Here is a 12,323-nt window from a genome sequence, read left to right as displayed (position 1 = left end):
AGATTTTTGTCCAACCAACTACACACTCAATTATTTTAAGACAGTGGTTCGAATCCCACTTCTGCATTTTTTTGTCTGATGCTTGTTCTCTGCAATAACAATAAAGTTGAACCCAATGTAAAAATGTATGTTTAAAATGATGGTGTAGGCTAATTTGAAGAACTGTCATAACTACAATGGCGTTTGAAGCCTTTCTGACTAGTAAATGATGTTCTTCTAGCATTGTAAGTGGCCTCTGGAATTACAAGCCTGGTTTTTCCTTTATCAGCATTCATGGAATACCGACCCAGACCTCCGAAGGAGCATATCATGATTTGGAGGTATGGTTATGGCTATGCAAGACTAGTGAACGAAGACCATGTGCAGTAGGCCTACTACCCCAAACATATTGTGACATTTTTGTATGGGTTCATGTGGGTTCACCTGGCAAAGAAAACACAAAGACACAAGAAGGGGGTGTAATTGATTTGTTAAGAGTTTTACTCTTTCTCCCAAAGGACACAACTGGTCCCTTTTCCTTTGTTGTCATAAATGATTTAACATGTAAACATAAAATGTAACAGAAGACAAAAAAAAACAAGTCATGAACCAAGTGATCAGAAGGATGTAGTAGTATCCATTATATGTGATATTCAATAACCTTATGGCACAGACATATGGCACGTATCAACATTTCAAGTATCCAACTCCCGACAAGAAAGAAGTACATGATTAAGTCTGAAGAACACCACATCCTCACTATAATGCAAAATAGTAGATAATCAAAACCCATACGCTAGCTCTTCTCATTTCATGCAACATGAGACAGGTGTTTTACAAGTTTTATTTGTACATAGGGGGAGCCATTGTTTACAGCATGTCAGTGTAAAGTGATGGATTCACCACTCACCCCTGTCCTTCATTTCCATCTTCCTAGTACAGACAACAGACAACCTATTGGTTTATGACACTGGAGATACATCAAACAATGACATGGAAACATTCTTACAAAAGAAACGCCTTTTGTTAACATACAGTATGTCACATGCCTCTGCTTGACAACACAAATAAGTGCCGCGCCAAGCTAAGAGCAATACTACTTGTAACTATGCAAAGCCCCCGTAGTACCAAGAGAGATGGCAGTCCATACTATACTATCAGTGAGCCACTTTTGTATGTAACAGTCGATCACATAAGAGGTTTGTCAGCTGAGCATCTTACTAACTCAACCCGCTGCCTCTTGGATGGGCAACTCTGCACGAACAAATAGGAAAACAAAAATAAACAATAATTGTAAAAAGTCATATGACTGGACATATAAACTGAGTATAGTGTTGCTGCAGTTGATAAAAAGAACTAAGCTAGTAGTTAACTGTGAATGGCAGAACTGTTGGCGGTGGTCAGAGATCAACCTTCTTTGTCCAGTATGGCCTTCACATCGGCAAACACCTGAGAGAGAGAAAAGTCAAATGTCTTAGTTTGTGTCTGTTAAAGGTGTCAGTAGGGATGGGACAGAATAATTGATTAATCGTTCCTCAGGCTCAAAGTCGATTTTAACATTTGGACCGTTAACATTTACCCATTCAAATGAACGCAAATTAACGAACAGAACTAATGTCAGTTCTGTAGCACTATTAGTTGTTGTTTTTGTATTAATCATGTACAGACTTCACTATACACAACACACAAGCATAATATTAATATAGGTCAGTAATTAGGCTATTTAGTAAGTTAGTTTCAAGTCCAGCAAAAGCTCTGCCTGGGCACACTTCAAGAAAATGGAAGACAATCGTACGCAGTGTTGGCTATGTGTCAACAGAATTATCTTACCATGACTCCACGTCAACAATACTATCGTAAACGATCAAACATGGCAAGCAAGCGTGAGAGAACCCGCAGCGGAAAAAACGACTGTCCTAATTGCCAACGTGGGGGCTAAAGGTTGTTTTTTTGCGTTTAAGATATGAAGTTGCCGATGATCCATGGCTGTTTTTGTAAATGTCAGCACACATTGAAACATCTATTAATCGTTCATAGCGCCCACTGATTAATTAAAACTGAGTTATGCATATCCCTAGGTGTCAGTGTGTGATAGCATTCCTTTGCAGAAGAACGATCAGCAACAGAGAGTAACGACAGAAAGGGAAAGAAAAAACACTGAAGAGTGTAAGGAACGGTCAGATGAGAAATAATATGTTTTTTTTGTTTTTTTAACAGGAGTGACCGCAATAGTGCAGTTTATCGCCAATGCTCCTTTGGCTTACCTCGTCCACATCGCGCGAGGCATCCACCCTATGCACCTTGCCCTGTTTCTCATACTGCTCAATGATAGGCCGTGAAGACTGGAGGTAGGTCTGGAGCCTGCAGCGGGGGGAGAGGAGAGACTCTTTAAACACAAAGCTTTAATACACAAGTAAAGCTACTGACACTCTACTTTCAAATCAATGTTTTCCAGAGCAGTGTAGTAGCGGATGCAGCAGGGGTGTGACGTTACCTTTTCTCCAGACTCTCTCTGTTGTCGTCAGATCGCCCGCTGCTCTTCCCCCTTTCTAGACATCTGTCGATGCAAACCTGGAGGTGACAGAAAGGCAAGGGCTCTTAGGATGAGAGGACAAGCCGAGGAGGACAATGATCTAAAACATTTAAATTGTCAGACATTTACTGTCCCCCTGTGGAGATTCTTTTTTTTTTAAACAAAGTTTTTATTCAAAGAGTACATATACACAAAGTATACACAAATATCACAGATGACTCTTTCTTTCGTGTTTTTCTTTTCTAAACATGAAAATCAAATAACCCCCCTGTGGAGATTCTGACCCCTTCCCTAAGCTCCCTCTAAACCCCCCCCACCCCCTTCCTCTTAGACTCGCCCCCCTCCTCATGTCCTCATACCTCATTGCTACAGTCGAAGAACAGCACAAACTTAACGTCCGCCTTTCCCTCCATAACGGTGACCCATCCCTGGAGGTTGTCCTCGTTGCGGGGGAAGCCGTCGATGAGGAAGCGGAACTTCTTCTCGTCGCCCTGCATGGTCTCCTCCATGGCCTGATGAAGAAGGATCCCAAATCAAAAGTGTGTGTCAGATATTTTCTAACTAAAATGCTCTGCCAGGTTGAGTCCATAGAACGCAAACCACTTGTGTAGATCCAGCTATATGTGACAGCAGCAGCTGGTGAAAGTGGGAAGTCAGCAACCGACCAAATGTTCTGACTTTTATTCAGAAAAATTTTAATACATTTCAAAGTTGTCGAAAATCAATGACACACTCGCTAGTTAAGCCAAAATATAGTGAGAACATTTTGACTGGTTGCCGACTTGTTCCCGCTTTAACCAGCTGGTGTCACATACGGTGTCTTTATAAAGGCTGTTGTGCAGCCTGAAATCAAAACCCATTAAACAAAACAAAAGATCCAGCTTCATGTAAGCCTGGTGTTTGATCTGGAAGTTGATTGGTTGCACTGAGCAAGTTTATACTGGTATACTCTCAGGGGCTGATCACTAAGGGGCTGATGACTTAACCAAACCATAATTTGTTTTACTTTGATGATGAGGGTTATAATGTGTACATACATACAGGTCAAAAACGTTAGATTTGATTCATTTTAAACTACAGCGTGTGATGTGACAAAAGGCAAAGATTTTCACAGGGTATGATGACTTTCTATAGGCACTGTATGAGTATACAGCTGAGATAGGGGTGAACTGTCCCTTTAAGGGTGGAAAAAAACATTGACTCATTCCACCAATCCTCATTATCACCTCGTCATCCTTATGAAAAGAAGAATGATAGGTGTGTCTTAGAACTGTCATGAATCCATCACTACTCTACTGCTCTACTTCACTATACCCAACATAACAGTTACGCTGCCACACCTCATTCAGGCTTACACAAGCTCTGTAGCAGGTAGTAACTGGAGTAGCATACCTTCCTAAGTAAGTTAATCGTGATCTCGACAGGGACGATCTTGCCGTCCTTGATGAAGTTCTCAATGAGCTGGCCGAACTCTGACCCCTCTCGGCCCCGTTCGGCTCTTAGCAGGTCCCCGGCCGACAAGTGAGTGTAGCTGTAGTTCTAGGAAGGAGGAATACAGAGGGTTAACGCTAACACTGGTCCAGTGCATAGGCCAAACTTGAAGTGACCACCACCATGATGGATTGAATGAGAACTGGTCTGCTGCACTCACACAAAGGGACATTTCTGAAATGTCATAAAACAGTAGCTAATAATGATCATCAGTAAAGTCACTGCTGTTCTTTATATAGCTGGTAAAGTAAAATCTTATAAGCACAACATCTACCAATAAGACCCAGCCAAGCACTAACACAGCTAGCAAGCATCCTGATGTTCATCAAATCCTACCCTCCTCTTTTGTTACCTTATTATAGCAAGTAGAAATAATGTCATCACTCACCGTCCACCCTCACCCACATTTTTGGGTGCGTTCATAAACACGCTCTGAGAGCGCCGGAGCGCACTGAGGTTCTCTCTGACCTAACTGATTTCCAGTTGAAACCACAGCGCTCAGATTTCTCAGACTGTCTTTACGAACGCACCCTTTGGCTGCTACGGCTAAAGCGCTAGCTACAATGTTAGAGGACAACCGGAAATGGTTAGATTCAGCTTATCTCCTGTCGGTAGACGCCAAGGCAAAGCTCAAAGCACAAACCAGCCAATTCTCATTCTCATCTCATAACACATGTCAATACCTTGTACACATTCTCACAGATCACTTCAATACTTGTTCCTTTTCCCCTCTCTCCTCCTTACCTCTACGATCCTGGCGCACTGAGTCCCTTTGCCGGCGCCAGGCCCGCCCAACACGAACACAACCTTCGGCTTCATCATCGAGGCGACCCGCTCCCAAACTACGCTAGGCACCTTCTCAGAGAACGTACGGAATAAACGGAAAATCATAAACCAAAAAAAGCACAAAAACACAAAACTATAAACGCGAACCGGCTCTACGTGGAGTCGATGCGTGTCAAGTGTGGGTGAAGTCCACCGGAGAAACACGACCACATCCGTGGTGGACACCGACCAATCACTGTACAGCGGGGGAGGAGTTGGAGTAGAAACCAACCAATCACCGTACAGCGGGGGGAGTGTTGGAATAGAAACAACCAATCACTGTACAGCGGGGGAGTGTCGGAGTAGAAACCACGCCCACGTCCCGTGTCTTGTTTTTTTCAATGCAGGGGGGTCGGGTGACGCCTCTCCCTCCTCTCTTATGGAGGACCAAGTCTGTCAAAATTAACAATAAATATATAGACACATAAATGAATGTATGAACAAATAAATGAATGAATACACACAGTATATAACGAAATACATTTCTATATTTATTTATTCTTTTCCAAATTCATTCTTTCTTTTCCACATTAATTATTTCTTTTCCACATTGTCTTCCACATGCATTCTTTCTTTTCCACATTGTTTTCCACATTGTTTTTTCCACATTCATTCTTTCTTTTCCACATTGTTTTCCACATTCATTCTTTCTTTTCCACATTCTTTTCCACATTCATTCTTTCATTCTTTCCCCGATTATCAGATCTGTATGCAAATATGGGGGCGTGTCGGAATAGAAACCACGCCCACGTCCCATGTCTTGTTTTTTCAATGCAGGGGGTTCGGGTGACGCCTCTCCCTCCTCTCTCCTCTGTTCCATCCTCACATCTTCAGCACCCAGCCGAACTGGACAGCGACCGTCCTCGAGGAAATGATGCCCTTACTACACTACCACATGCCAAGGGAATTGAAGCGATCACGTTCAATCGGATGAATGGATAAATGATGGATGGTTCGTGTCACCGAGACGTTTTAGGGATGACTAATAAGCGGATGGGTATCATCACACCTCATGTTCACGTTTATGCGTCTCGCCGCTTCTTCTTCTTCTCATCATGCACGATGATGCACCATTCATGATGAAACTGAAAGCATCCCTCGTCGATTTCGAGAATGGCATCACACGGAGGAAAAAAAGCATTTCATGTTTACTCTAGTTTGGGCTCGTATACGGGACTAATCTGCCATGCACCACCAGTGCATTATTGTGCATGCGATCAGGGTTCAGTAGGCTAGCCAATATAGGGTATATATAGGCCTGTAACAACGTCTTACCATTGTGACCAAATACTCTCCTATAGGGACTATCTATGCAAGCCGTCCGAACAAAGGCACCCGAACATCCCCGCTGAACGCACCTGCTGCTGCCCCCGGCGTCGCCCCCCACGGACATGACCACGCAGAGTCGGAGGGTCAGACTCAGGATCCAGGGCCACCGACCTGCCGCCGGACGCGTGGACTCGAAGAGGAAGGGGGGAGACGGACACACGGCGGGACAGCGGCCCGGGAGAGGCCCGATCGCAGTTTCTGGGGACAAGCACCAAGGGCAGTGCGGCACTGAACAGACACATCGGGGGAAGGCTGATGTGTGGATCACGGGATGTTCACTGTGTACCTTCCCCCCACTCCATTCCATGACACATTATTGAAAACATAACAGCTTGCTGTGGGTGATTTTTTTTTTATCTGATCGAATATTGTATTGAATATTGTAAAAAAGAAAAAAAAAGAAATGCTGGCTCTCTTTTTGGTCTCTATAGCAGTTAACAGCACCGATGGGCATTTAAAAAGATTGATCTGCTTTTCAAAGTGGGTGGAATCCGAGGGGGACTGATGTGCATACTGGTCAGGTGTCATCTGGTCCGCCCGTCTCTGGTTCTGCTTACTCTGCTACTTGCCAGCACCATGGGCTGCATCCAGAGCATCGCTTGCAAGCCGCGCATCAGGCGGGAGAACATTGTGGTGTACGAGGTGTCAGCCTCCATTGACCAGTGTCCAACGGTGATAGAGGAGAACTCGCCCATTGTGTTGCGCTATAAGACACCGTACTTCAGGGCCTCCGCTGGGATCGTGATGCCTCCGGTGCCCCGCAATGAGACATGGGTGGTGGGCTGGATCCAAGCTTGCACACAAATGGAGTTCTACAATACTTATGGTGACATTGGCATGTAAGTTCTAGGAGTTGTTGTCAGTGTTTGCCCCCTATCAGTTATTTCAGTGCCACACTACAGGTTTTTTTACACCCTACAGGGCTGACCAGAACCGTAGGATCTGGGTCTTATATTTTCCTTTCAATAGTCCTTTCCATCACTATGACAACACTGGTAAATGTAGAGTAACCAGGACAGCTTGGTTTAACCCTGTCCCCCCCCCCCCCCCACTCTCTCTCTCTCTCTCTCTCTCTCTCTCTCTCTCTCTCTCTCTCTCTCGCTCTCTCTCGCTCTCTCTCTCTCTCTCTCTCTCTCTCTCTCTCTCTCTCTCTCTCTCTCTCCCATCTAGTGACTTGTGTTTTGATGTCTTATTTTGTATTAAGAGATGCTCCCTACCAATTCTGCCCACTGCCCCAGGTCCAGCTGGGAGTTACCGGAGCTCCGTGAAGGCCGGGTCAAGGCCATCAGCGATTCGGACGGGGTCAGCTACCCCTGGTACGGAAACACCACCGAGACAGTCACTCTGACGGGCCCCACCTCCAAGCCATCGCGGTTGACGGTCAGCATGAATGACAACTTCTACCCCAGCGTTACCTGGGCCGTGCCCATCAGCAACAGCAACACACCCATGCTGTCCCACATCGTCCGCGACCAGAGCTTTATCACCTGGCTGGTGGCTATGAACTCTGTCACCAAGGTATAGAGCCATTCTACTTCTGTTTTGGTCTATTTATTGTTGTCTTATGTAGGCTTAAGTTTTAGTTTTTGTCCCCAGTAGCCGCGGGACAAACCATTGAGGTTCACTCAAACCGAAATATACACACCACCACAAAAGCAAATTCAAGCCACAGTACACAGTATTCAGTGCTCAGTACACCCGAAATTGCTCCCACACTCAATACTTTTTTCCATAATCGGAACTTCAGATTGCACCTAACTGTGAATGCTCTACATGTGCTGTAATATATTGCATGAAATATGCTATATGAATAGAGTTTTATTTCAGGGTATCCGCGGTGTCTTGAAAAGTATTAAAAATTGATAAATACATTTTGGGAAAATCAAGACCCAAGTATTAAAAAGTCTTATCACGATGTTATGAGGTCTTGAATTTTGTAGGTATTTTTATGAATTAGACTCTGTCCAAAGAGTTTGAGTCCTAAAAACTTTTAGTAAAAGTTAGTGAATTTATTCGTTTTATTAAAAAACAAGGATGAACCGGAAATTCTGTTGTATGATAGTGGTCTAGTCCAGGGGTGGCCAACCCGCGGCTCGCGAGCCGCATGCGGCTCTTTGGCTGTCTGTGTGCGGCTCTTCAATCCATTCATTAAAAGTGTTGGTGTAGCGCTCTCTGACAGGCCGCGTTCGTAAATTCGCCGGAGCGCACACTGGGTTTAACGTCATAATGGAACCAAGTAATTTGATTGGACAAGAGACGTGGAGGCACCAACGTTCTCAGAGCGAATTTACGAACGCGGCCTCTGTCTCGCTGCACGCTGCTGTAACCCGATACTTTTTTTTCAAGGATCATCTCGAGTCACTAACAATGTTGCCAGATTGGATTGATTTTTCAGCCCAACCAGAGTCTAAAAACCCACCCAGAGTGATCATAAGTAGCCCGATTGGGCTGGAATCGGCCATATCATGGCAACACTGTTCCCTAATTGTCCGTTCTGAGGAGAAGCTGTCACGTAACACGGCTTTTTGACAGTTCATTTATTGACAAATTACGGATAACAACAACAAAATAAAAATGTCAGGGAAGAAATGTACAGCTAAACGCAAGTATGGAGATGAGCACAGGAAGTTTTTAGCCGAGTGGGAGAGTGAATATTTCTTTGTGGAGCGCAATGGAAAGCCATTCTGCCTGATATGCCAAACATCGTTGGCACATTACAAAGCTTCCAATCTCCAGCGCCATTTCAGCACAACGCATGCTAACATTGACCAGGAGTTTCCAAAAGGCACCGAACTTCGCAAGGGTAAATTAAACAGCTTGAAAAGCCAGACACAAACACAGACCAAGTTGTTCCAAAGATTTGTTAAGCAATCAGAGACAGTGACACTTGCATCCTATCAAGTGGCCTGGAACATTGCACGTGCTAAAAAGCCATACAATGAAGGAGAGTTTATTAAGAAATGCATCATGAATGAATGAATGAATGAATGGTCTTTATTGTCATTGATATAGTACAGGTACCAAACAACGAAATTTGGGAGGGGGGGGGCTCCCCTGGTGCTAGGAAAAAGAAAAGAAAAAAGTAGTTCTGTTCTGATTGACACACATGTGAAGGAACTGCTTCGAGTGGCCACAACAGAATACGAACCAGATTTGAAGAGGATTGTGGCAAGCAAGGACTGCCAGAAGTCCCACTGAGTCAAAGGAGCAACAGGTAAGACAAAAATATTTGTCACATACACTGTTATTGTGAGGTAGGTTATTGTAAATTGTTATATTTCTGTGTGTGGAGAGAGTATGAGAGAGGGAAAGACTGTGTGTGCATGCTAACCTTGGCAAGAAATAACAGAAGCTGCTTCCTCCCTCTCTCTCGTTTCAGATCTCCGAGGCAGAGAAGAGATGATATTTAGCAGCTTTCCCACCTGCTTTCATTTCATTCATGCATATTCAGTCGTGTGTGTGAGAAAGAAAAATAAATAAATCTGTCTGCAAAGTAGCCTATTGGAAATGTATTATTGTGTGTGTGTGTGTGTGTGTGTGTGTGTGTGTGTGTGTGTGTGTGTGTGTGTGTGTGTGTGTGTGTGTGTGTGTGAGTAAGAGGGAGTGCTTTTGTGAGCCCGCATGTATGATGTGGCTCTTTGTGGTACCCCAATATTTTTTTGTGGCTCTTAGTCTCCGACTGGTTGGCCACCCCTGGTCTAGTCTATTGCAAACTAAAACTGTTAAGTTAAAGGTGTCACCAGGGGCGGACTGGAATAAAAAAACAGCCCTGGCATTTGCGACACAACAGCCCTATTTCCAAACGCAACACGCAACACGGATTGTTAACATAAAAAGTCAGAGGACAGATGCCAAACTACCAACATGTTTGCTGTAATTATATGTATTATCAGTAGGCAGTCATCAGTCAATATCTCTTTCAATAGCCTTTTCACACCGAATGTACTTTTTTGTGCTATTTTCGGCCCAATACATGCGAATTTCGGTGCATTCCTACTTCCAACTACACTTGCTCCCTGCATCCAGTTGTTGCACATTAACTGCATCGCTCTCGTCAAATTCCCCCATTCTGAAAATGAAAGCAGTGTAACGTTAACTGCTGTTATAAACGGAATGATGACATGAGGTGCGTGTCCACTGGCGATATAGAGCTGACTACGATAGTTATGGAGATATACTCCAGTTCGAGGTCCGCGCCCGCCCTGGGGTGCTATAAAACGGGCGTCCTCCGTTCCCTCATTCTCCCAAACATACAATACAGCCGGGTTTGAACAAGTCGAAGTGGGCCAGCATCCCTATTGGGCTCCGCTCCACTCATAGAACTGGAGTATATCTCCATAACTATCCTTCTATATCGTGGAGCTCCGCCCCATAGGGGAGCTCTGCTCCTATTGGTTTAGGGCCCTGGGCATACGCGCAGAACTGCGTGGATGGCCCGGCCGATATAAAACGTTTTGGGCCGCGGTATGCTGAAATAAGTTATTTTCAATGAAAATCACCAGAGACAAAATTACAAATATATATATATATTTTTTAATATAATACATTCTGAGCGGCCCAGAGTCTCGCGGCCCTCCTGGCATTTGCCAGGCTTGCCCGGTGGCCAGTCCGCCACTGGGTGTCACTGATGTAAACGGTTACAGCTCGAAGTGGCGGTGAGGTCTGGAAAAATATTGACAAGGTCTTTAAAAAGTCTTAGAAAGGTATTGAAATTAACCTCAAGATTCCTGTATATACCCTGTGTAATGTATTGCATGAAATATGCTATATGAATAGAGTTTTTTTTAAACTTTCATTACATACTTTCATTATTTCTAAGGAGCGCATCGTGCTGCAGACGGTGCGGTGGCGGATGCGGGTGGACATCGCAGTGGACCCTGACATGCCCCTGGGCTCTCGGGCCTCGCTGGTGGGCCGCCCACACCAGGAGCAGCCCCACATCCTCAACTACCAGGAGCCCATTCCCCCCAATGCCCTGGGAAGGCCCAACGCTAACGACGCCCAAGTGCTGATGTGGAGGCCTAGGAGAGGGGCGCCCCTAGTGGTGATACCGCCCAAATAAGATCCAAATACTACTGTCCCCTTCAGAGAGAACACGATGTGATTCATTTGGAATAATGAGGCAGCATGGCCTGCCACAAAAGAGGGAAATTAGGATTTCCCATACCAAGATGGCGGCTGCCCTCAGGGTTAAATGGATGACTCATGAGGAATCAAAGTTGAGGTGTTTTGTCCGTACTGCATTGGAGATGGCACAGTTTCACGTGTCAGATGTCTATTGAGCTGGACTTGTTTTGAAGACAGGTGCAGTACTGGATTAGAGTTTTTAATTAAGCAAGACTTATTTTGGACGGCCACAGAGCTGCACTAGAGTTCTATCTGCCGTTGGACTGGGACAGCGCGATCATAGATCCAGTGATCCAGTGGACTGCACACAGAAATGCTTCCTGCATCCTGCTGTAGATCTTATTGCATGAGAGAGAAAACCGTCTTTGAGTGGAATAAGAGTAGCATTTTATATAAGTTGATACATAAGGACATTTAATGGAATATACATTGGCCATGATATCCTGCAAGCTGGAAAAACCTCCTCAGTGCCAATTTTGGACATATGGCCTTTAAAACTCATGTAAGAAACACATAATTAAGACATTTTTAGAGACAAATCATATATTATGAATCTTTTGTTAGTTTAAGATCAACTCACATCAGTCAGATTGTATAGTGATTTAAGAGCACCTTTACTTGGCATAAAGTTCTGAAAGAAAATGTGGCGGTTGTCGTCCGACTGAAATTCACAATCCAATGAAATTTGTCCAATGAGGTGTGGAGTGGGTATACAATTGAGAATTGAGAATGTTTTTGCACACACAATTAGGCCTATCCAATTCCATATCAACCCCAAGCCCCCTGTCCTTGGTGGCCTATCAGGGGCAAGGTGAAATTGCTGCCATCTGGGCTGAATCCTAAGTTATGTACGCGGATCTCCAGTTAGGATTTCACCCAATATAATCTTTCCATTAATAGATCAGTGCTCAGGGGGGGACTAGGAGTTGATTTGGGAATAAGACCATACTGTATCATGGCAGTGGTCTGGGCCAATGGGTTCATTCAGACAGTGCCCATATGTCAAATATGACTCCCCAGGGTCAGTCCTCTCCTTGCC

At 44.5% G+C, this 12,323-nt stretch overlaps 2 protein-coding genes and 1 long non-coding RNA gene across 3 annotated transcripts; 2 read left to right on the top strand and 1 right to left on the bottom strand.

The window, feature by feature from the left end:
• Window positions 1–493: 493 nt before the first annotated feature.
• cmpk (cytidylate kinase) lies at window positions 494–4,942 on the bottom strand. Its single transcript, XM_080544325.1, has 6 exons — window positions 4,748–4,942; window positions 3,905–4,051; window positions 2,872–3,024; window positions 2,474–2,550; window positions 2,244–2,340; window positions 494–1,428 (listed from the first exon to the last, which is right to left on the bottom strand). The coding sequence occupies exons 1-6, from the start codon at window positions 4,892–4,894 to the stop codon at window positions 1,387–1,389; spliced, it is 663 nt and encodes a 220-aa protein (XP_080400451.1). The 5' UTR covers window positions 4,895–4,942; the 3' UTR covers window positions 494–1,386.
• A 1,719-nt stretch (window positions 4,943–6,661) lies between these two features.
• Window positions 6,662–11,219, top strand: fam78ba (family with sequence similarity 78 member Ba; the record flags this gene model as incomplete). The annotated part of the gene is made up of 3 exons (XM_080544324.1): window positions 6,662–6,996; window positions 7,396–7,675; window positions 10,977–11,219. The coding sequence occupies 3 exons, from the start codon at window positions 6,662–6,664 to the stop codon at window positions 11,217–11,219; spliced, it is 858 nt and encodes a 285-aa protein (XP_080400450.1).
• On the top strand, window positions 8,815–9,644 carry LOC308169632. The gene is made up of 3 exons (XR_013937762.1): window positions 8,815–8,960; window positions 9,170–9,371; window positions 9,537–9,644. It is a non-coding gene; the product is annotated as an uncharacterized lncRNA (long non-coding RNA).
• Window positions 11,220–12,323: the final 1,104 nt, after the last annotated feature.

Source organism: Nansenia antarctica (assembly GCF_963989245.1).
Source record: "Nansenia antarctica genome assembly, chromosome: 13".
Lineage (NCBI taxonomy): Eukaryota > Metazoa > Chordata > Actinopteri > Argentiniformes > Microstomatidae > Nansenia > Nansenia antarctica.
Note: the sequence above shows the minus strand (reverse complement) of the source record. Positions and strands in the feature narration are given on the sequence as shown.

Bases quoted from the DNA above. Each gene is read 5' to 3' on its own strand.
- cmpk (XM_080544325.1), bottom strand. From the start codon at position 4,894: ATGATTTTCCGTTTATTCCGTACGTTCTCTGAGAAGGTGCCTAGCGTA. The intron at 4,052-4,747 runs GTAAGGAGGAGA...CCTCCTTCCTAG, and splicing joins AGTGCGCCAGGATCGTAGAG to AACTACAGCTACACTCACTT. The intron at 3,025-3,904 runs GTATGCTACTCC...CTTCTTCATCAG, and splicing joins CGATTAACTTACTTAGGAAG to GCCATGGAGGAGACCATGCA.